Source organism: Neopelma chrysocephalum, unplaced genomic scaffold (genome assembly GCF_003984885.1).
Source record: "Neopelma chrysocephalum unplaced genomic scaffold, ASM398488v2 Primary Assembly neopelma1_25, whole genome shotgun sequence".
In the NCBI taxonomy this organism is placed as follows: Eukaryota; Metazoa; Chordata; class Aves; order Passeriformes; family Pipridae; genus Neopelma; species Neopelma chrysocephalum.
The window spans coordinates 2,478,754-2,502,856 of record NW_020897694.1 but is presented as its reverse complement, the minus strand read 5'-3'; the positions used below and the strand labels follow the sequence as shown (position 1 = coordinate 2,502,856).

The 24,103-nt window shown below is 37.3% G+C and overlaps 1 protein-coding gene across 1 annotated transcript in view; it reads right to left on the bottom strand.

The window, feature by feature from the left end:
- Positions 1 to 24,103, bottom strand: part of DIAPH3 (diaphanous related formin 3) — a 211,686-nt gene that overhangs the window by 105,486 nt on the left and 82,097 nt on the right. The window contains 4 exon segments of the mRNA XM_027674265.1: positions 5,699 to 5,938; positions 17,026 to 17,127; positions 21,476 to 21,570; positions 22,514 to 22,609. Coding sequence (XP_027530066.1) covers positions 5,699 to 5,938; positions 17,026 to 17,127; positions 21,476 to 21,570; positions 22,514 to 22,609 — 533 coding nt within the window.

Genomic DNA, 24,103 nt, shown 5'->3' with positions numbered 1-24,103 from the left:
ATAGGAAGCAATTCACCTTTTTTTTGGTGTTTAAAGCTTTGTATCTACTTATCTACTTCACCTACAGCCTATTGGTAGTGATCAACATTTCTCTTGAGCATAAATGAAGCACATATTCCTCTTCTTTCTTTTCTAAACTAAATACACCCAAATGTTTTTTCCTTGGATTAAAAGTTCTACATATGGATTCTCACCAGTCAGTCTATATATTTTTCGCAGTAATTCAGACAAGACTTTACTTAAAAACTTATTAGCAGCAAGTAAGCAGTAGATAATCAACATCTTTATAATATACAGAAGGTACACTAAAAAAAATTTTTTCCCTCTCTAAAGAATGTTGTACCCTCCTGTAAAGGTGAAATAATCTGTAAGCGTGCAAATCTAAGGAACTCAGGTTGCCCTGAGCTGGAGGACCATGGCTGTGAGAATGATCAACTCCCAGTCAACCCTGAAATTGTGCAGGATCTGCTGCTCCAGTTGGATCCCTAAAAATCTATGGGGCCTGATGGGATTCATCCCAGAATACTCAAAGAATTTGCTGATGTCACTGCAAAGCCTCTCTCAATGATTTTTGAGTGGTCTTGGGAATCTGGACAGGTCCCAGCTGACTGGAAGCTGGTGAACATTGTCCTGATTTTCAAGAACGGCAAGAAGGAGGATCCTGGAAACTACAGACCTTCAGTGCCCAGTAAAATCATTGAAAAGATTATTCAGTGAGGTATTGAAAGACATTTGGAGGACAACGCAAGTCTTGCTTGTCGAACCTGATTTCCTTCTGTGACAGGGAAACCCACCTCGTTGATCATGGGAAGCCATGTAATCTTTTTTGATTTCAGTAAAGCTTTCAATACTGTCTCTCACCAGATCCTTCCGGACAAAATGTCCAGGACACAGCTGGATAACCATGTTATGTGACAGGTGAGCAATTGGCTCACACGTCGGACACAAAGAGTTATAGGGAATAGAGCAACATCAGACTGGTGACCTGTCACCAGTGGGGTTCCTCAGGGCTTCATCCTCAGCCTAGTTCTCTTCAACATCTTCAGTAACGACCAGGGCTTTAAGGAATACTAAGCAAGTTTGCAGATGGCACTAAACTGGGAGGAGCTATTGACTCCCTTGAGGGCAGAGAAGCCCTGTAGAGGGACCTTAATAAGTCAGAGAGATGGGCAATCCCCAACCACATGAAGTTTAACAAGGGCAAGTGCTGGATTCTGCACATGCGACAGGGCGACCCTGGTTGTGTGTTTAGACTAGGGAACAAGAGGACAGAGAGCAGCACTGTGGAAAGAGAGCTGGGGGTGCTCTGGCAGCCAGGAGGGTCAACCATGTCCTGGGGGCCATCAGGCAAAGCATCACCAAGCAGTCAAAGGAGGGGATCATCCCGCTCTGCTCTGCACTGGTGTGGTCTCACCTTGAGTATGGTGTGCAGTTTTGGGCACGGTATTATAAAAAATACATTAAGCTGTCAGAAAGCATCCACAAGAGGATGAAGAGTCTGGAGGGGAAGCTGTATGAAGAGCGGTTGAGGTCATTTGGTTTGTTCAGCCTAGAGAAGAGGAGACTGAGGGGAGACATTGCTGTCTTCAACAATCTCAGGAGGGGAAGCAGAGGGGCAGGAACTGATCTCTTCACTCATGACCAGTGACAGAACTCGAGGATAGAGTATGAAGCTGAGTTGAGGGAAGTTTAGACTGGATATCAGGAAAAGGTTTTTAACCCAGACGGTGTTTGAGCACTGGAACAGGCTCCCCAAGGAAGTGGTCACAGCATCAAGTCTGACAGAATTCAAGAAGTGTTTGGCCAACACTTTCAGGCACATGGTATGATTCTTGCGGTGTCCTGTGCAGGGCCAGGAGTTGGACTTGATGATCCTGATGGGTCCCTTACAGCATACTCTATGTTTCTATTTTAACTATAAGATCCTGGATTATCAAATGCATTTAATGACAGAGCTCTGTAGAGTGAGTCAGGACTTGTTCTGAAATTCTGCCTCGCCATTCACTCCTTACTTTCATTATCTACACACATAATTTCTCTTTCCTATGTGTAATACTCCATGGTTATCTTCAAAATTTTCATAGAATCATAGAATCATAGAATAGGTAGGGTTGGAAGAGACCTCTAAGATCATCAAGTCCAACCCCTGATCCAACTCCAATTACTATATCATGGCACTAAGGGCCACGTCCAATCTCTTTTTAAAAACCTCCAGGGATGGTGAATCCACCACCTCTCTGGGTAGGTTGTTCCAATGCCTGATAACCCTCTCTGTAAAGAATTTCTTCCTAACATCTAACCTAAACCTCCCCTGGCAGAGCTTGAGCCCATGTCCCCTTGTCCTATTGTTGGTTGCCCGGGAGAAGAGACCAACCCCCGCCTGGCTATAACCTCCCTTCAGGTAGTTGAAGAGAGTGATGAGGTCGCCTCTAAGCCTTCTCTTCTCCAGACTAAACAACCCCAGCTCCCTCAGCCTCTCCTCATAGGACTTGTGCTCAAGTCCCTTCACCAGTCTCGTTGCTCTTCTCTGGACCCGCTCCAGCACCTCAATGTCCTTCCTGAACTGAGGGGCCCAGAGCTGAACACAATACTCAAGGTGTGGCCTCACCAATGCAGAGTACAGGGGAAGGATCACTTCCCTGCTCCTGCTGGCCACACTGTTCCTGATGCAGGCCAGGATGCCATTGGCCTTCTTGGCTACCTGAGCACACTGCTGGCTCATGTTCAACCTCCTGTCGATCAGCACCCCCAAGTCCCTTTCTGCCTGGCTGCTCTCCAGCCACTCTGTCTCCAGCCTGTAGCACTGCAGGGGGTTGTTGTGGCCAAAGTGCAGGACCCGGCACTTGGCCTTGTTGAACTTCATTCCATTGGAGTTTGCCCATCTCTCCAGTCTATCCAGATCCCTCTGCACAGCCCTCCTGCCTTCCGGTAGGTCGACACTCCCTCCCAACTTGGTGTCATCTGCAAATTTGCTGATGATGGACTCAATCCCCTCATCTAAATCATCGATAAAGATGTTAAAAAGGACTGGGCCCAGCACTGACCCCTGGGGGACACCACTGGTGACCGGCTGCCAACTGGATGCAGCTCCGTTCACCAGCACTCTCTGGGCACGGCCCTCGAGCCAGTTCCTGACCCAGCAGAGAGTGCCCTTGTCCAAGCCGTGGGCTGCCAGCTTTTCCAGGAGTATGCTATGGGAGACAGTGTCAAAGGCTTTGCTGAAGTCCAGATAGACCACATCCACAGCCTTTCCCTCGTCCACCAGGTGGGTCACCTGATCGTAAAAGGAGATCAGGTTGGTCAAAAGGATCTGCCCCTCCTAAACCCATGTTGGCTGGGTCTGATCCCTTGTCCATCCTGTAGCTGCCGTGTGATTTCACACGGGATAATCTGCTCCATAACTCTGCCAGGCACCGAGGTCAGGCTGACAGGCCTGTAGTTACCCGGGTCAGCCTTGCAGCCTTTTTTATGGATTGGGGTGATATTTGCCAACTTCCAGTCATATGGGACCTCCCCAGTGAGCCAGGATTGTTGGAAGATGATGGAGAGCGGCTTGGCAAGCTCTTCTGCCAGCTCCCTCATTACCCTAGGATGGATCCCGTCTGGTCCCATAGACTTGTGAGGATCCAGATGACTCAGTAAGTCACTAACTATTTCCTCCTGGAATACAAGGGGACTATTTGGTTTCCTATCTCTGTCTACCAGCTCCAGAGGCCAGTTGCCTTGAGGGCCACCTGTCCTACTGGTAAAAACTGAGGCAAAGTAGGTGTTAAGTACCTCAGCCTTCTCCTCATCTTTATTAACTATGTTTCCCTCCAAGTCCCTCAAAGAATGGAGGTTTTCTTTGCCTCTCCTTTTGTTATTAATGTATTTATAGAAGGACTTTTTATTATCCCTAACAGAAGTGGCTAATTTAACTTCAAATTGTGCTTTTGTATCCCTGATTTTCTTTCTGCATGATCTAGCTGTCTTCCTGAATTCTTCGTAAGTAGCCTGCCCTTTCTTCCATAGTCGGTAAACTCTCTTTTTATCCCTGATTTCCTTCAGAATCTCCCTGTTTAACCAAGCTGGTTGTCTTCCCCGCCGGCTTGCCTTTCGGCACACTGGTACGGCCTGTTCCTGTGCACTCAAAACTTCCTGCTTAAAGCACATCCATCCCTCCTGGACTCCCTTGTTTTCAAGGTTTGTTTCCCAGGGTATGCTCTGGACTAGACTTCTGAATAGGTCAAAATCTGCCTTCCGGAAGTCCAGCGTAGAGGTTTTATTGTTGTTTCTCCTTGAATCTCTGAGTATTGAAAATTCTATTATTTCATGGTCACTGTTTCCCAGGCGGCCTTCAACCAGTACATCTCCCAACAGCCCTTCTCTGTTTGTAAACAGGAGGTCTAGCGGGGCCTTACCCCTGGTAGGTTCATTTACCAGTTGATGAAGGAAATTGTCCTCTATACACTCCAGGAATTTCCTAGACTGCCTCTTCTCTGCAGTATTGAGCTCCCAGCAGATATCTGGCAGGTTAAAGTCTCCCACAAGGACAAGGGCTGACGATTTCGAGACATCTGCCAGCTGCTTGTAGAATATTCATATCTCCAAGATAAATTCCGACTTTTGATTCTGCTCTGCAAATTACTTGTAAAAATTACCTTCACATTGTTTTCATATTTCTTTTTTTGTTGTCTTGTGCATTAAAAATACAGAGAATATAAACAGACCTATGACAGATTTTTGTAAAACCTAAGAAGTAAGTGCACCTAACTGGAGAGTGAACCTTTAGTACCTTCCTTCTGAATATGTTTCTCAACAAATTGTATTTCTCTAGGTGGATGACCCATGCTTAATGTTTACTTTAGACTAGGGAAAGTATATAACTTATTCTCTATGAATATTTATGTCATAGGTATCACATTCAACACTCAAAAACCATAGTGATAGAATTCTTCCAAAATATGGCAGCATAAGGGTGATTAAAGAATGTAGAAGTTAATATATTGTATTTTCTCCTGTGTGAAAAGATAAAGAAATGGAAAGACAGAGTACATACAAAGTTCCAAATAATTCCTTTCTCGTAAGAACTATTACATATATGTATGCTCTCTGTAGATTTTGCAGTAGTCTCCCAGAGGGCACAGGAAAAAATATAACAACAGTAAATATGGGGAAGATAATTAGGATTAGAATGGATTATAAATTAACACTCAGAAAAGTATGGATGCTTTCTTGTATTTACCTTATACAAAAGCTGAAAGAGTGAAAATTTAAGAAAAATTAGAAGAAACAAGAAACTGATGAAACTGAGAAACAAAAGAAGAGAATCATATGAGCAGAAAATGTATGTCCAAGAGAAAACATAACTGTATTAAAACATATTAAAATGTGATAGATATCTTAGAAGTGCTCAGATATTAAAAGTACACCATCACTATGACCACAGTGATATAGTCTTTCACAACCTTATTTAGTTTGGATTTGGATTTTTTAGTATTCCCTCAAAATAGAATCATCTAAAAGTTTAAATGCAAGCCCATCTCAAGATGACTAATCACGGATTAGCTGTATTGTTCAAACCATCAAATAATGCTAACAATAATGAAAAAAATAGAAAACAACTGCAGGAAAAACATAAAACCAAAGTATTTAAGCAGCATAATAAAAACAAATGAAAAAGTGAATGTAATACTCAACAAGAACTTTCAAAACTCACTTTACACAGGGAGCTGAGATTATATCCGAAGGTCTGTGCATTCCGAGAACCTGCATTCATGTAGTTTCCCATTAACAATACTAGTTCTAGCAGCTTGCTAAAGCTTTTACTCTTCTTTATCTCTTCACAGGCAGCACTGACAGCCATGATGTCAGGTTTGATGTTGTTCACCTGCTCCTCAAACTGAAGCTTAAAAAGAATAGCACTGAGCCGTGGCCGTAGTCTCTTCACGTTGCTCATCTGATTGAAAAGAAAAACAGGAGATTTCCTTTAAAATTCATCGTACGCTTTGGCACTGTACAAATGCATACAATCTGAAATGATTTATTGGTGTGACAGGTTTGAAGAAGCAATACATCTGCTATAACTGATAGCAAATGAATGAATGAATGAGAGACACTTGGGTAAGCAACTGAAATCCCATCCTGTGGTTAATAGGAACTGCCCCCATCCTTTCCAAATAACTAGTATGTGTAAGCAATAAAAGATAAAGTGTCATCATATATCACATCTGTCAACTCATATACCAAATCCTATAAAACTAATCCATGTTTATGACCCAGTAGTTGCAAAGAAATGAAAGTAGTTCACAAATTTCGTATAAATCAGGATGTACCAAAACAAGGCAAATCTCATTTCCTGGAGCAAACATTTGAAAGCTGATTCCAATAACAGCTTATTATAAACTTGCAGGAATATAACAGTTTTGAAAAATCTCAGCTATGAAACACGTAATATAGCATATGCTAGTATATACCAATATTCATACCCCACTATAGTACCGTACACTCACCTAATACAGTTAATTAGGTACAGCAGAATGCTCCCAGGAAAGCAGTAGCTTATGTAGATCATACTCATAAGACTTGGCCTTTTCTATGGTTTACTGGTCATGTATTTTCAACAGAAGTTTCAATCTTCTTAAACATTAAGCCACTCAATTCTCACTCCAGACGTATTTTGCACATTGTTTACTACATCCACAGTAGGAACACTAGTCTCAAATTCTTCCATGAGCTACTTATCTCATTTTTCCCTATCCCTGTTTTCCCATCAATTTCATGAATTCCATAAGATCTCCTTCCCCATACTTTTCTTTTTCCTTCTCAAGGCAAGGTTCAAGACAGTAATTCCTTGACAATTTCTGAAATCCTAAACTAATTTTGTTTTGCTGGGTTTTTTCCTTAATAAAGAATATGCTATGGTTTCCAGATATCAGTACTTCTCAATGCAAGAAAAGAAGCAATAATATTGGCACTTCTCCAACAAAGTAATAGTCTTCATATAGTGGCATTAAACTCCTGCCTTCAACTTGGAAATATCCCGCTCTAGACCACAGTGACACCTAAGGTTTTATAGGTTATTTCTCAACCGTATCTAGTCTATCAATGTGAAAATTCCTCTGACAGTGCAAAATTCCTAAGTCATATGGTACTGATCATCTCAAAACAGACTCTGGAAAGGATAATGGTGACACTCCTTCCATTGTCAATATAGAGTGAAATTGAAGGCTGTCTAATCCAAACGGTTTGATATAGAAGCCAAAGAGGATAGAATTTACAGTCTATTTTATTGGTTTTACTGTGACAGTAGAAGAACATAAATTCAGGTAGAGTGAACATTTTATGTTACTAACCCACTTCAGAAATGCCTGCCTAGCTGTGCATCCACCTGATGATGTCCCATTGAAGTAAAATACTATTTGCATTTTAGTTCATATATGAAATCTTGGTGTAAAATAAGAAATCCTTTCCACTAACCATACTTTATTTTTCATCACAGAGCAGAGCACATAAACAGGATGTCTTTCAGATTAAACTAGATTGAAAATCAACTGTTGTGCTTTAGTCCGCAGGCTGTCTCCAGCCTGGTCCTAAAGTAAAACACTTAAAATGCACAGTTTGAACATTATTAGCTCAGTGCTCACTGCAGGTAGATATTCTGTTCTTATAATACATGAAATAGCATCCAACAAGCATGGTAAAATTCGTAATTACGTATGAATAAGCAAGGATAATGGCACTTGAATTTGAATAAGGCATTTTGCAGTGAAACAGAAACAGAAATACCTAAACTACACAAAAAATTAACATAGTACTCTTACAACTTTACACCTAATTTAAAAATAACTACCTAAAAGAATATTAAGGTACTGGACAGAGGCAAGTGTCATGAAGTCATTCTCCCAGCTCCATCACAAAGAATCACTCTTAACTACTTTTCCTCGATTATTTCACTAGATTTGCACATGTACTACTACTTCTTAGCATATTGAGAACAATATTCCTAATTTTAAGTTTGATTGTCTGGTTAGCCAGGAAAAATTGAGACTAGACCAGAAAAAACCCACAAAGCTTTATTGAAGTACACAGATTTTTAATATTTGTCCCTACTCAGGGTGCAATAAATCATAGAAACTAACAAAATGCAGTGTAAGGTGCTTTGATTTTGAATGGTACCAAGCTCAAGACACTACAGAATCAGCAGAAGATGTATCATTTATTGAGTATTGGCTTTTCAGACAGGCAGATCCTTGATACTAAAATAATCAGATACTTTAGACCACAAAGATGTGTTGTACAAACATGAGCATGCACCTATGTGTGAAAGGTGCAAAGTTTTCATCAGAATCACTTGAACTACATTAAATTAAGTTATCCTGTATGTAAGTACGTAATTCTTAAGGATGAATGCAGAAATACGTACTCTAAAAGATTAGAAACTGAAACACATGCCAGAAACACAACAGAAATATCACTGGGTTATTATTATTATTACTAGTAGTAATAGTGTCATCATCATCATTATTATTTGAAATGGTCTGAAATCCATGCACAATGCATGTTGTTGGTACTATTTGTTTACCTGTTTGCCAAATCAATTATTGAGAAGGGAAGAGATGGAGAGTTGCCTTAGTAATATATGGCTTTCTTTGTGACATGTAGCCTATAATTATATTTAAACTGTAAAATCCACACACCTTATCACAAGAGATGCTAAGAATTTAAGTGTTGCAATGCTGACAGGCTTCTTTTAATGCCCTATACTTTTTTATAATGAGCATATAAGGACATTCGTAAGGCTACTTAAGTCTTTATAGTGGAATCCTGAAAACAGACAATCCAAATAACTAAAAAGGGAAGCTGAAGTAGGAACTTACACAAGTCAGAGAACTCAGTGTAAGAGTAATGAATAGTTCTATTTTTCAAGTAATAGCATACAAGAATAGTTTCACAACATGCAAGTCCAAAATGGGAACTGACACGAGTTGAGCCGCCCAGTAGTAACTCTCACAGATCTCACATCCAACAGCAAAGACAGCTTTTTCTCTCAAATACAGCATAAATCATGAGGCAACTACAAGAGTGTGCAATCTGATATATGTGTACTTTCAATGTCTCCTTTGTTGATGTCAAGTAAAGGAACAAGTCTCAGAAGTTACACTACATTTTGATCACTAAGGAGGATTCATTCCTGTCACAAGCTCATAGAGAAAAACACTGCAAGAGCTTCAGTTTCATACCTTCCTTAAAAACATCAGCAGTGCTGAGGCTGTCAGACCACCTGTAAGTGTTCCCATCCAAAAAGTAAAATATCAGTTACAGCCAAGCCGACTAAAGAGAGTAAACTGAAATGGCATCCCCTGAGGGTGCCTGTGGAGAATTTATGGCTTTCACCACTGCAACGTCAGTGAACTCTATAGAGTGTAGAGGTAAAAAGTGTGAATCCCTGACTCTTTTCTTTAGACTCAGGCACTTGAAAAGCAGAAAAAACGCTTCAAATAAGGAAGGACTGATACCTTAACAGATGTTTTATCGTGTTTAAAGAAGATAAAAGAACATGCTGCTCAGTTTGAAATGGACAGCCAACATGCCTAAATCTTGGTGAAGAGCAGCAGCATTCTGGAAAGATCAAACAATACTTCAGTGTATGGGAAGTCAATTCACGATAAAAGAATAGTATTTTTGTTGAGATGTTTTTATGGCTTTGTGGAAATAGTACATCTTTCTTCACCTTTGACACATTCTTTTTTCTCAAATAAATAATAATAAAGCAAAGAACTGCCAACTCAAAATTAAAATTACTTACAAGAAATCAGAAAGTCTTTCTATACATATACACACACACATATATACATGTATACATGCAAGCAATTGAGTTCCTGACTTTTCAGTTGTATTAGCAGTGATAGAGGGCATGTTCTGCTACTCTGTTTCTTCAGCTTGAATTATAAACAGCTTGAATTTGCGCTACTGACTGTCCTGCAAATCCAAGATTTTTCTAAAGGATATTTGGGTCAGAAACAAAGGGAGTGTATTTTAAGTGACATAAGGACAACACCTATCAATTACCTCCGAGCTGCATACAGGTAGCCTTCCCTTGTCTAGTGGATGACAGTCCATTGATACACAGTGCAGAAAATCCCTGGTACTGTTTAGGATTGCATTATGTTCAACAAAGATGGACCAGCAAGGTCAGTGAGCAGATTTCAGAATTGCCAATGGGGGCTACAACACAGCTGTCAAAACAAGCTGAGTTTACAGTCTTCATGCTGAAATTTGCAGAAAGGTATGTTCTACTAGGAAAAGAAAGTGGTATTTTTTTTTCTTTGCCTTATCCAAAAAATACAATTAGATGTACTGACACCTTGATTAGTCTGGAACGCAGAGAAAGCTTTTGTTTCTCCAGGTTGAATCCAGACAATGATATTTTCCTAAAAAGGTATCATCCAAGAAGGGTCTGAATTTCCCAAATTTTTCTATTTTTAACAGGCCTAACAGATGTCTGAAAGGCTATTTTCATTAAAGACACATATGGAGCAGATGGCACCACACTGAAAAGCTTTCCTCATGGGAAATGAAGTCAGGAGTTTAATATAAATAAAAAACATCTGTAAAAACTCTAATTCATGCAGATAGCAAAAATAAATAAATTTACACCAGAAATCAAGGGCAGATATCATTGAGGAATTTAAAATCAAATAATACATCAAACCACATGGAGAAAAGTTTCTAAAAGTAAATCACATGTAGCTGCATTCCATATGGAAAATTTGATCAGCTTAACTCCAAAATAAATGCCTCATTTTCTGTCTGGCTACTACCAGGAATCCATCTCCTAACGAAAAGCAAGTCTACTATACATAATGTCCCAAAATATAGACCATGAAGGTACAGACACATGATCAAAGTGTGGATGGGAATGTCTGAAAACCATGACAGCAGGTTTAATACTTCCCATCAGGCTGAACCATTGTAACAATTCCCACATAAAAGTGGAATCTCATATTACTTAGCTATTGAAGCAGTGGTAACAGACCAGCTGATTATGATGTCTTTGATGTGACAGACGTGACCCATTTCAAAAAAAGCTCAGGCCTCCAGCAGATTCATATCTAGTATTGTCTTCTCTACTTACCCAACAAGGTATGCCCCAGTCAATTTCCTAAGCAGGAAGGTATGATGATGACAGTATTGGTAAGGAAAAAACACTCCACTGTAGATCTTCCGTAGTTCTGTCGGTAGCGAATTCAGAAACAACTGGGGAATTTTTAACTGTACGGTTATTTAGTGTATTTGGAACTACAGATAATCTGTGGCAAAAACAGTCTGACATGAAATGTCACATAAGTGGATGCTGTGGAAAACTGCTTGCTTACCTTGGAGAAAATTCCTCAGTTCTACAAAATGATCACAAGGAAAGCAAGCCCTAGCACTTGGGCAATTTTAAGCTCTAGGGATTTAAGGGGTACTAACCAGCCTCAAGACTCTTTCAGCACAGCTGTCCTACACTAGCCAGTCATTTGAATACCTCATTCAATTTAGGTGGCTAAATTCCAAGAAACTCTTGAAACCACTGAGACTCAAAATGGTAGGATCATGTACTGATCACAGTCCTTACTCAAAACATCAGTGTTTTCCCTATGATGTTTAAAGCACAACATGAACAGTCAAGCTAGCTTCCATCACTAGCGAAGAAAAAACATCAAATCAGATCCAGGACAGGCTCTCGAGACATTTACAGGAATCTGCAAAGTGGATGGCTGAAGGCACAAGATGTGGACCCTTCAGAGAAACAACCTTCCTGATCTGAAGTTGCAGAGGTATCTGCCAAGAAGAAAACTGAGCTAGCCTATGTGTGTGCTAGAACAAATAACAACCACCCACTTCCACCCATTTGAATTAACATCAGACAACAGTTAAGACAAATTTTTTTAAACTAGTCTTTAGACTAACTACTCAAAATAGTTTTATTGGAATTAAACAAGGATAAGAATAAGACCTGCTGGTACTGAAACATTTACAGGAGCACTTCTCTATAATTTGGCATCACAATCTTTCAGTGATGCAAAGTAACATAATCCAATCCAATCCAATGGCAATTGCAAACAGTCAGATCAGTGCAGATCATGATGGCCTCTTTCAGAAGGTATTTCTGGAGCTTTGTTCTCCACCCTTATCCAGGTTCAAGGATTGAAATACATCAACATTACAGGAGTTAAGGATGTTCTCTTTCTAAACAACTTCAGTAATCTGGCTGCAATTCATCATAAAGAATTTTTAACTCTCAGGGATGGTATATAATAGAAAGTCAATCTCTGATAACACTCCTGGAAAGGCTGAAAATACGACAAGATACGTGACATCTAGAAGACACAGAAGATAAGGTTTACAGATAGAAATTAGCTCAATCAAAATATCTCACAGCCCAGATGCACCTCAACACTTCAGAATTTTAAATAAACCAAAATGCCCCTAGGTATGGCTGTATCCAAGCATCAAGTATTACGGAAAGGCAGAGCACACCTCTGCAGAAATAGTGATAGCATGATATTTTCCAGACAACAGTAAAAACACATTAATACATTTTGAGTTATACTCAATGAGGACATCCAGGTGAAACCACCAGCCGAATATGGAATTGATCAATTTAAGTGTCTGCTGAATTATTTAAGACAAACTAGCCTTCATCAGGACTCACTCTAATCTTCAATTTACTCCAGTGAAATCTTTTCCTTTGGTACGAACTCATTAAAAACACATCCATCAACGAACAAGCTGTGAAGCCACATGAGGATCGCTTGCCAAATTCTATTTGGGTTAGTTATCAGTGTATTTCACAACGCCTGAGCATTAATTATTTCTGAAACAATATTTTGTAATTCCCTCAATTTTATTGTTCAGTAAATGTAAGTGATCAAGGAAAAATTTGTTCCTTTTTTTTCACTACCAGACAATATGGGAACAACTTTCCAAATAACTCAATTCATAAGAAAAGAAATAAAGCAGGAGCTATCACATGTGGCTTTTGAGACAGTATTCTCAGGTGGGAGACTGCTAGTACACTTGCCTACATGCAAGGTCAAATGTCTACTAATAGCATCCTGTCAAGTATTAGCAACTTTTTAGATCAGAAGTGTTTATAAAGAACATCAAAATTGTGATTTTTTTTAAACACAATTGTATTTATGGATATCAAACCACATAATAAATTTAATATGGTCCAGGACCATTTTACACCACTAAGGATTACAGGCACTGATGAGTCTACATAACATCATAGAATGGTTTGGGTTGGAAGTGACCTTAAAGATCATGTAGTTCCAATCATCTGTCATGGGCAAGGACACCTTTCACTAGACCAGATTGCTCAAAGACCCAACCAACCTGGCCTTGGACACTTCCATGGATGAGGCATCCACAAATTCTCCGAGCAACCTGTTCCTGTTGTACCATGCTGGAATTCAGTACTGGATTCAGCTCCATCCATGCAGTGTTATCAAATCAGAACTAGTTTTTGGAATGGTTCCTGGTGTAACAAGCAGTTAATATCTGTTGGCATGAATAGGCCTAAAGCCTTTGCATTGCTGTGTGGGCAGGAGAGGGAGGAGAGGTAGATGTGTGCTGCTGGAGAGTTGGGGAACTACAGTTTCACAACATTCTTAGCTGGAGCAGCAAGAAAGCCCAGCCTGTCATAACAGCACACAATTCTCCAAATAATTGTACTTTTAATATTATGACTCTCATGTAAATAAACTGCATCCCAAAATAACTTGGGGAGGATGGGGGCTAAGTTCTGGAGCCACCTTATATGGGACCAAACATTGCCATGCCCCTTTGTGACTCCAAAAATGCCCTGAGACGTCAGACCTAGAGTTGCAGGGATGCCTGCTAGACAATCAAGTTCTGAACTCTGGAACATGCTCATACCCAATTTCCCTATAAATAATATATCGAACAATGGTATGGTAATAGTTCACCAATCAAAATCCATTAAACCGATTACTGCCCTTAAAGTATCAATCACGATTAACAATTCTGACTACTATATCGACTTCACTGAATACAAATTAGATTAACATTACTAAATGACCTACTCCTTAAACATTGTTTTTTTGATATGATGACAGACACTATACTGAAAATTAGAAAAAATATTCTCTAAACTCTTTTCTCAGTAGGAAAGAACTGACTGCAAAATAAATCACTATTGCTAAAGGTTTTAAGTCCTAAAGCAACATAATACTTATACTGTCCTTTAGAGAAAGTATCAGATAAAAAATGTAAAAACCACCAAATAACAACCTTCTATCAACAGTCACCAAGATGAACATCAAGCTGAAATCCCGCTCATCTCCAGTGGGTCTCACATTGCAAGTGTGCTGTCATAGGACTATTCATTTCTAAACACAAAGATAATCTTCATCATTAACAAGTTTTATAAGAGATATCACCCAATATCAGTAATAATCAATGAAACCTCCAAGAAGATAATATGAAGGTTAAGGAGGTTTTAAAAAAGTTTTGGAGGATGTTTATTGCACTGAGTAAAACCAAGTACACAAAACAAGAACTATGGTAAAACAAAATGCAATTGAGTATTTATATTTCAACAAGCACAAACATACTTCATCATGAATTTGAGCAACAAAATACATCATTCAATATAAGGTCAACTTAAGATAACGAGACTAAGCTAAGTTAAAGCGCTTCATAAGATGAACAGAATTAATACAGTTTTCCTAAAACAGTTGATGAATCTGTGCAAGCCCTGCCAGAAAAATCAACCACAACCCCAAAACAAAAATGAAACTCCAGAGTAACTGGTGATAATATCTGTGTTCTGAGACATCAATGAAAGAAAGAACCTACAAGAAAATAAAGTAGTTTATCTAAAGAAAACCTAGTCTGGAAGAGAAGATAAGGGGAATAAGGGATTTATTTTATACTTAGTGCTGAATGAACCGAAAACATAGAAGTGATAAATAACTTTTAAAAAAGAGAACGCATAAACCACAAAAGCAACCCATAGAGTCACTACAAAAAAACCCCTCACAACCAAGAGATAAAAAATTAACCAACAAAACAAAACCGCAAAACCACAAGCCACACTCATGAAGGGAACCTGAACCTCTGTTTAGAGTCATGCCCTCAATATCTTTAAGCCAACAACAAATGTTGATCAACTTAGCTTGAAACTTGTAACAGTCACAGCAAACCAATATCTCACTAAGTGTCTAGCTGTTTCTTTCAGAATACCATATCTTGGTTTGAATTCAAAGCCAGAAAGATAATGGGTTTCCATTATAAAAAAAAAATTATCACACAAGTAGTAATTAGTCATTTACTCAGTATTTAGGCTCTTCCTTGGGAGTCCAATAGTTTAATTGTTCCCTTAATCACAACTTTAGAGCAATTTAACATAGGATCTCCAAATTCTATGAAAAAACATAAGAGGCTCCTCATCTAAAAGATAAAACTTCAAGCTCTGTATTGTGCGCTTGATTCTCCTCATTTAAAACATACAGCAAAAAATGAGGCATAAACCAAGATTTTTAAGAAAAACAAAACAAACAAACGCAGCAAAATTGTGAAGATTCATATTTGCGTCAACAGCAGTACCTAAAGAAATGAGTAGAAGTTCTCAGCCCACCCCCTGGCCAAAAATAAAACAAAAGATACAAGAGACCCAAATGAAGACTGAAAAACTTTGATGAAAAGCAAATGCATAGGATTTAATATTCCAAGAGTGACAAAAAATGACCTATTAAAAAATCTTCCCCTTGAACAGAAACGAAATATGTTTCATGCTAAAATCTGATTGAAGCTTGTTCTCTGAAGTCAGTTCTACTAGATGCATAGAAGGTGTGACACTAGAGAAATTGTGCTTAATGATGGGGTTTGGTTTTGTTTGTGGATTTTTTTAATGCTTTGCATGGAAAACTAGAGAAAGGAGGGACTTGCAATTTTCAGTGGGAAACTGGTTGTTCCTTGAGAAAAGAAGCTCCACAAATTTTTGAGACATAAAAGCTCATTATTTTATGAAATGCTTTTCTGAGTTATCACATTATCTCAACTTTTTAAAACAAATTTATCAGTTAAGTTGGGCCAGATGCATCAAAACTCTACCTATACTGTATCTCATGTAGCTCTTCTCATCAACTGACAGTCCCATCTAACTGAATAGGTATTATTCCCTCACAGGGAAATTCCCTGAGATGAGCTAACAATGACCATCTTAGCTTGAAACTCTAGGAAAGGACAAGAAAAATCAAAGACTTATATAGATATGTGCATCAGGAAATAATATAGCATTACTCTGAGTTTGCCCGGATGAAATAATTACCAATTGTGAATTATGAGCTATATAGAAATTACATGCAAACTGTATTTCCACAAAAGGCATCAAGTCCCAGTACTGAACTAGCAGTATTTTCTTTTCTCACTTCCAGTCTTCCTCTGTTAATTCAACTTGGAAGAAATTACAAAAATATCTTCCCCCTAGGAAGGGAAAAAGTGACTACATGAACTTTTGACACAACATGCTATAAAACATGGGAGGCAGCGGGCAGAATACAGTAACATGATCATTACTACAGTATTTTCTTCTCCTTTATATAGAGGATAGGAAGAAAAACATCAGTACAGAAAACTTCAGTGAAAAAGTTAAGATTTATTAATGCAAACAAAAGTAAAACCAAATTATTTTAGCTATAAAAATTCAAAAACAGCCCTGTATCTCCCAGTGAAATATTGCCACAGAAAATGCAAAAGTCTTTTTGATTTGATTTTTTTGGCAAAATAAATTACTTCTTTTAAGAAAAAGAGAATCCAAAATCATTCCAACAGTAATATTTCAATAATCAGGCTTTCCTCATCCATGGATATGTCCAATAAAAGTCCAATTGAAAGGCAGCATTTCTACTCTTCTCCCAGTCTGGAACCTCTTCACATTTAAAATGAAGCAGCTGTCATTTTTGCTATATTATATTAAAACTGTATTTCAAGAAAGGACAAAAAAAAAAGTGATAATAAAACAGAACTCACCACAACTCCGAACTGTTCTGGCTCAGACAAATTTTTATACTCGCTCTTGAACTTGGACAATGCATTCAATTGTTCTTGTTCAGGAAGGTGTTTTATTAAATTCTATAAAGAAAAATAAAATAGGCTTAAAAATCTTAGATTCTATGTTGCTTGTATTATTGTAAGCAAACAGTATTACATATGCATCATTACCATACACTCCAAAGACAACACTTTTCCCTGAAGGCAGTAGAATGTAAACAGGCAACACACAAAACTGAGAGTATAAAAAGCAAGTGATGCAATACTGCGAGCTAACATCTTTTGCTAATTCTACAGATGTTTTTGTAGTTTTTTTTAAACACTGTTTTTAAAGAAAGAATATGCTTAATAGGCACTATGAAACAGAACACTATGAAGCAAACAGAACAAGAATTTCAAGTGTAACGTATCCACCTAAAGGAGAACAAGAATTACTAATTCTAGACAAAAAGTATTTTCAAAAAGGATAATTTATTTTCTAGTATTTCAAAACAAAAGCTGAAACCCATTACACTTACTTACATTACTAGCCTGAAAACTTTGCTCGAAGGGGGAATTCAGAGCTGGGATTCAGCTTCAGCTGAATTCGTAAGTCCATATGGGGAAGTTGGGCCCTTACATAAGTGACTGTCTTGTGAATACAGGTAAGGGAATCTAAACATTTCACATTCATCTGTTCATCTGAAGAATCTTCTGACTCCCTGGAGCTTCCTGAACACTTGGACATGTATATCTACATAGAGGCACTTACAACTAGGCACCTGAACCCCACTCTAATTAGATCCTTCTAGGTTGGCTAAAAACAGCTTTTCTGAGATTCTGGAAGTAGAGAACTTCTCAAACATTTCATTACGGTACATAATTTGAGTCAATAGCTCAGTTCTGTCCCTTCCCAATACAATGACTATAACTACTAGGCAATTGTCAGTCCCCCTAGCCTGCTGTCTTTCTCAGCTTATGACTCTTATGTTTCTGGTTACACATTGGCTAAGCTTCCATCACAGTGAGAAAAACATGAGAGAGATTGTTCTTTCCTAAAACACTCCCTCATCTACTAGTAAGATCACTCTTCTGAATGAAACTGAAAGTTCAATCCTTTTAACACTGAAGCCAGTCAAGCAAACAGCCATCCCACTAGCTACTACTGTATTTCAAGAAAGAATCAGAAAAACTGACTCCAGCACTTCCCCATTACTTGACTGAAAAGGCAGACATTTCAGTTGTCAAAATCTCTTTTTTTACTCTTCAAGTAAATAGCTTTGGTGATATACAATGAAGAGAAAAGAACTTATTAAACTTGGTAGACAGGATCTCCATCCGAAAGTCTTTTAAAGAAATCCCTAATTTTATCCACTAAAGATCCCAATATCAGTTAAGATATAAAAATTACCTCTCTGGGGCCAGAGAGTTAAAAAGCCATACCTATGCTTTGCTTAACATACTCCCCTAGTGTAAGAAGAAAGAATTTCACTCTTTAAGTAATAGCCAAAATATAGCCCTAAATCAGTAGACTGCTTCAACAGAGTGTCCATGCTCAAATAAGGGTTTTGCTAAGAAAAAGGAAAACTATTAAAAATGCATGAATGATGATGCTTGAAACAATAATGTAAACTTAAATTTTATGAGCTTGATTTGGACATGGTTAAACTGCTTTTCAGCATGACAGCAGTCATATATATATCCTTACCACTATAATGTTTGGAAAATATTTTTGTAAAAAAGACTACATCTATTAATTATGTATGAAGGTGTCCAGCACTAAATCAGTAACATTGAGCAAAATGAAAGGGTACAGAGTGTAAAAAGATACATTTTAAATTAGAAATTCATAACACCTTTTTTTTTATATACAACATCCAAATGAACAGCTCTAAATATACTACATTTCCCTAATCTTTACTGAGATTACAATGGTACTGTTTGATGCTGAAATAGTTTTCAAATGTAGAAAAACTGACCACAAAACTTTCAAAAACCAAAAACACTCAAGCCTTGTATGGATATTTTCAATATTCAGCATCAGAAAACAAAAAAGCAACCAAAACTGAAGGAGCAGCTGGTATCAAAGCGCCTTTATGGTATTCAGATAAAGCTTTTGAACAGTGACGGATGAAACACATTTTGAACATCAGAGAATAAGCAGGAAAAAGAATTTAGATTAAGTCACAGAAACATTCCAATAATTAGTCAATGAGTTTTTGGATTACAACATGACTTTTGGAATTTTTATATCTTTCAGGAGTAGATTTAATTTCTAACACACTGGGGGCTACAGGAGAGACGGCAGAAAGAGATTGAGAGAAAATACATTTTATTTCTTAAGCATAACAAGAGTTGGCTTAAGGACAAATTTCCAACTTCAGAAACAGCAATATTAGGACACACTGAACAATATTCAAAGCTAGACAAAAAAAACTGATGAAGGCAAGAAATTTCAAGAAAGGAGAAGTGTTTTATTGTCTAAGGTATCTTATATAAATGAGGAAAAATAGCCATACACTTGCAAACCTATATATGCTTTCACTCTTCTCAGAACCGCAAAATACACAGGATCACATTTTTATAGCATGGCCATAATGCATAATTGAGAAGGTTTTAAAGATAGAAGTAGAGACATAGAGTTGGATATTTACATTTATTTAGTAACTTAAGGATATATGAAGGTGGATACCAAATTTTTGAAGGAACAAGGCACATTATTCTGCCACTTTCAGAGGAAGATGGGTGCCTTAAGTAGTTTTTCAAGTTTAAACTCAGATAGTCCCTTTTTCAAAGTTATTGTAGGGTTGTTTTACCCACAAACAAGCAACTTGGATGAAACCATTTGATAAAAATTATTACATCCAAACTTGCAAATTAAATTTGGAGCGTAAGTTCTACTGAGTTTTCCATCTGACTTAGGCCTTCAACTGTTTAATCATTGGGCAAAAAATATATTCTTGAGTCAGTTAAATGACTGTGTTCATACAGGACATTGTGAGCATTATCACTTGTATCCCACTACACTGACTTTCACACAATCACAGCAGCTGCTTCTCTTACCCTTTACTTAAATAAAATTGTTCCCTCCCCTCCAAAAGAAAACACAAAAAGATTCAAACACTGTCAAAACCACTTTGTACTAAATTTTGATGTCAAGAGAGGTTATGGGATACACTGACTTTCAACATACTTTACTGGTAATATGAATTAATAGAGCCACAGGATGATCAGTATAGTGTCAAAAGTATCTCCTATTATTGTTATGGATGCCTACTGCATAGCTACTACAGTGGGGCTAGGCTGTCTTAGATGCTTTAAATATACAGGAAATTAGACATTCTTTATCCCAACGCACATACAATTATAATGAAAATAACAGTCCACAGAAGAATTTAAAATTAATAATATAAAATAATAAAAAAAAATTCTCAATGAAAGTAAAGTTTCTCTTCTCAGCTTATTGCAATTTCACATAGAAGTATGCCATTAATTAATTAATTACCCATTAAATGGGATCTTCTTTCTCCCCAGAGTCTATATGCAAAAGTATGTTTTGCCTTCTTTAAATATTACATATGGTAATTATCTAGATGACAGTTTTTCATAATTCTGATATATAATATTTATTTATTAAAAACTGGTTGCTTCATGTTATTGTTGAGTACCTAATGTTCCTAACAAGCTAAATTTTAACCATCGAAAACCAGTACTATGATCAAATAGCACAAGAGAGTCTCAGAGCAAGCATGTATTACCTGAGACAGAGTCCAAGCTGAAAATAACAGCATAGCATATTCTATCTCTCAGCTTTTCATGCTACCATAGAGAATTTCTACTATTATACAAAATAAAAAAAAGTATATTGCATCATAGAAGAGTCCTGCACAAAAGACAGGAGAGCAGGGCCCATCATGTACAACAGTAACTTCGGAAGACAAACGCCATCACTCCAAACAGCCCCCCCCTTCCTCTTTCCTTCTCCCACATTATATACTGGGCATGATGTCATATGGTCTGGAATATTCCTTTTGTCAATCTGGGTCACCTGTCTTGGTTGTGTCTCCTTCCAACCTCCCATGCACCCCCAACTTCCTTGCCAGCATGGCAGTTTGAAAAGAAGAAAAGGCCTTGGCTCTGTGCAAGCCCTGCTCAGCAAAAACGAAAACATTTCTATATTATCAACCCTGTGTTCAGCACAAATCCAAAACACAACCTCATATTAGCCACTGTAAAGAAAACTAACTGCATCCCAGCCAAAAGCAGCACAAGCTGCTTTCATAAAAATATTAGCGTTTCAAATATTGAAAAATCTACAGATCACAGAAAAAATATTCTTGCAGTGATTTATTAGCCTAAAGTTTATGTTAAGAGGTTTTTTAGCTACAGTTTTTTATCTACTGAGAAGCTTCCCCTGAAATATTGGGATTTTAAATGTGTTTTTCCTTACCTGAATCATGGACTCTGACAGTTGTGTTTCATCTACTTCCAGTATCATCATTTTGATTTCCTCATAAGGCACTCGGAAAGATCCAAGGAAAATTGCTAAAATAAAGATTCCACAAATAATGAAAAAAGCAAGACAACAATCTTGTTTCTACTTACAAAACACCAGTAAAACAGGTTTTAGCATCTCCATGTTAACAAACACTATGCAAAGTAATATAGGTAAGAGATAATAATTTTTAATGCATTTTTAATTACTGTTCTCCTTCAATTCCAGCCTTCTCCATCCATTTGTTATGCACAACATCTAGCATCACACAAGACTTCCATAAGCAGTCAGTGACAAGTCTACTCTGAAGGAGAATCACCGCTGTTACAACATTTTGTGCTGAGGTGACAATTACTTTTTTTTCTTCAAAAGTCTTATCAGAGCTTTCTCTTAAAGAAGCACCATGACAAACCAAAACCATATAAACAGAAAACAAAATGCTCTTATAAACACTCCTTGATCATTCACTATAATCTAATCATTTCCTATTTTATCCCTGCTGGCATTTAGGAACCTACACTTCATAGCACTCCACTCTGTCAAAACTTTATCTTCTTCGTTTGCATATTATTGCATAATTCTGACTATTGCCTATATACTACATAGTTTATTTCTATAAAGTACATAAGATAGCCAAACATTCTGTGGACATTATTGTCCTTTTTTGCCAGGGGGTGGGGGAATGCTGGGGGGGGCAGGCAGCATTCCTTGATGAATATGCTGAAAATATAGATAAATAATTAGATATACAGCTGTATGCTTGTACTTCAATATATACAGTCTTGAACAAGGAATAATCTTTAACTGTTTTCTGGGTCTTTTTAAGTGTTTCAGTTGTATCAACTCCTAAGCTTGGGCTTAAAAACAATATGCACATTTTCTCACACACTTTAAACAAGAAGTGGTTACCAGGCAATTAGATGAGAGAAAGGCATTTACATGGAACATTTATGCATTACTTTGTGAAAAAACAAACCTCCAGAATCTACTTACACAGATTCTGCGCAATCTTTGGGTCCAAAACTTTTAATTCTTTGATTCGTTTCTTGATGGATTTCTTTTCTTCAAAATCATCCTCCTCTCTTTTTACTGACAAAGTAAACACAAATACACTCACAGTTAATTCTTAATATTTAGAGAAAACACTCATGAATTCAGAAAGCATATTTACTATCAAGCATAGTCAATTCACAGTGAAAAGAACACGTAATAAAACACAGAGTCAAAAAACAGAGAGGTTTTGTATTTATTGCTTGTATTCTCAAAACTTTTGCTCTTCAGTCAAATCTGTCAGCATGTTAGCTTTCTAGGTTTATTCTTTTTTTAATATATACAACCTGAGTAAAGACTCTAATGTTAACTGTACAAATATGCTGGAGTCATATTTAAAATATCATGCAACATGCTTCGGTCACCCTGGCCAGGTTAGCATTCTGAACTGGATTTTAACAATAGAAAATCTTAAAAAAATATTTCAATATGTCTCAAAACTGAGCAATAAAGAACCTAAGAACCTAAAATCTAACTATTTTGTGCTTTTGTCTATATGTACCAAAATTATCAAAGACTGCCTTATTAAAAAAAAAAATACCTTAGAATATAAATGAGTATATTCCTCCAAAAAGATGTATTTTTAAATATATTATGTAATCACACTTTTACAAAATACCACAAAGTGACTTTATATGTTAATATTGCTGTAAATTCTGCCTTATTCCTTCTTTTCCGAAAATAATTCATAAAATAGGAGTTACAGAATGCATTATGTAAACTGAACTTATTTCTCATTATTTGCACATTGTCATAAGAATTTCACTTAAAATAACAGCATAGGCTTGCGAAGGTATTAGTAGGGACCATTTCAATTATTATGCAAACAAACTAAAAGACCAAACTCACACAAATCTTTCTTAAATACAATCTGGTTGTCCTTTTTCTTTTTCCTTTCTTTCTTCCTTCCTTCCCCAGCACAAATCTTCAGTGTCAAATGTTATTTACCCAATGTACTGCTACTGCTTAATTCTCTATACTATTTCACAAATGAAATTAGTTTCCAAGCTTTTACAGTATGATTGTTCCAAATTGTTATTCGTGCTTCAAATATTTGAAAGTAGAAAATACGCTGTAATAATATGCTACTGACTTCCAAAGGAGATGGATATAGATGAGAAGTCCTGTCAAGAAGATGTAGGATTAAAATTTCTGGCTCACTGATGATTCTTGACAAAACTAGGCGTAAACATGAATTATCAAGAGGATTTCACTGAGTTGAAATTAATTCCAAAAATGTTAACAGAGATATTTGAGACCTATGTCATTCTTAAAAAGTGTTTTTCTAAGCACAATAAATTTTGCCTAAGATTGGGACACAGAACAAACAACCTCAAGGTCTTTGAGCTTTGTTGTCTAGGATACAACCAAAGAAATAAGGACCTAAACACCTCACACAGGGATTGAAGGAACTAGATTCAAGTCCCTTCTGCATTGATGGAGACACAAATTTGAATCATCTCACTTTTAATTCTCTACACCTGCTAGGCAGCATGATGCTCTTGTGGACATGCCACAGTGCAGAAAAGAACC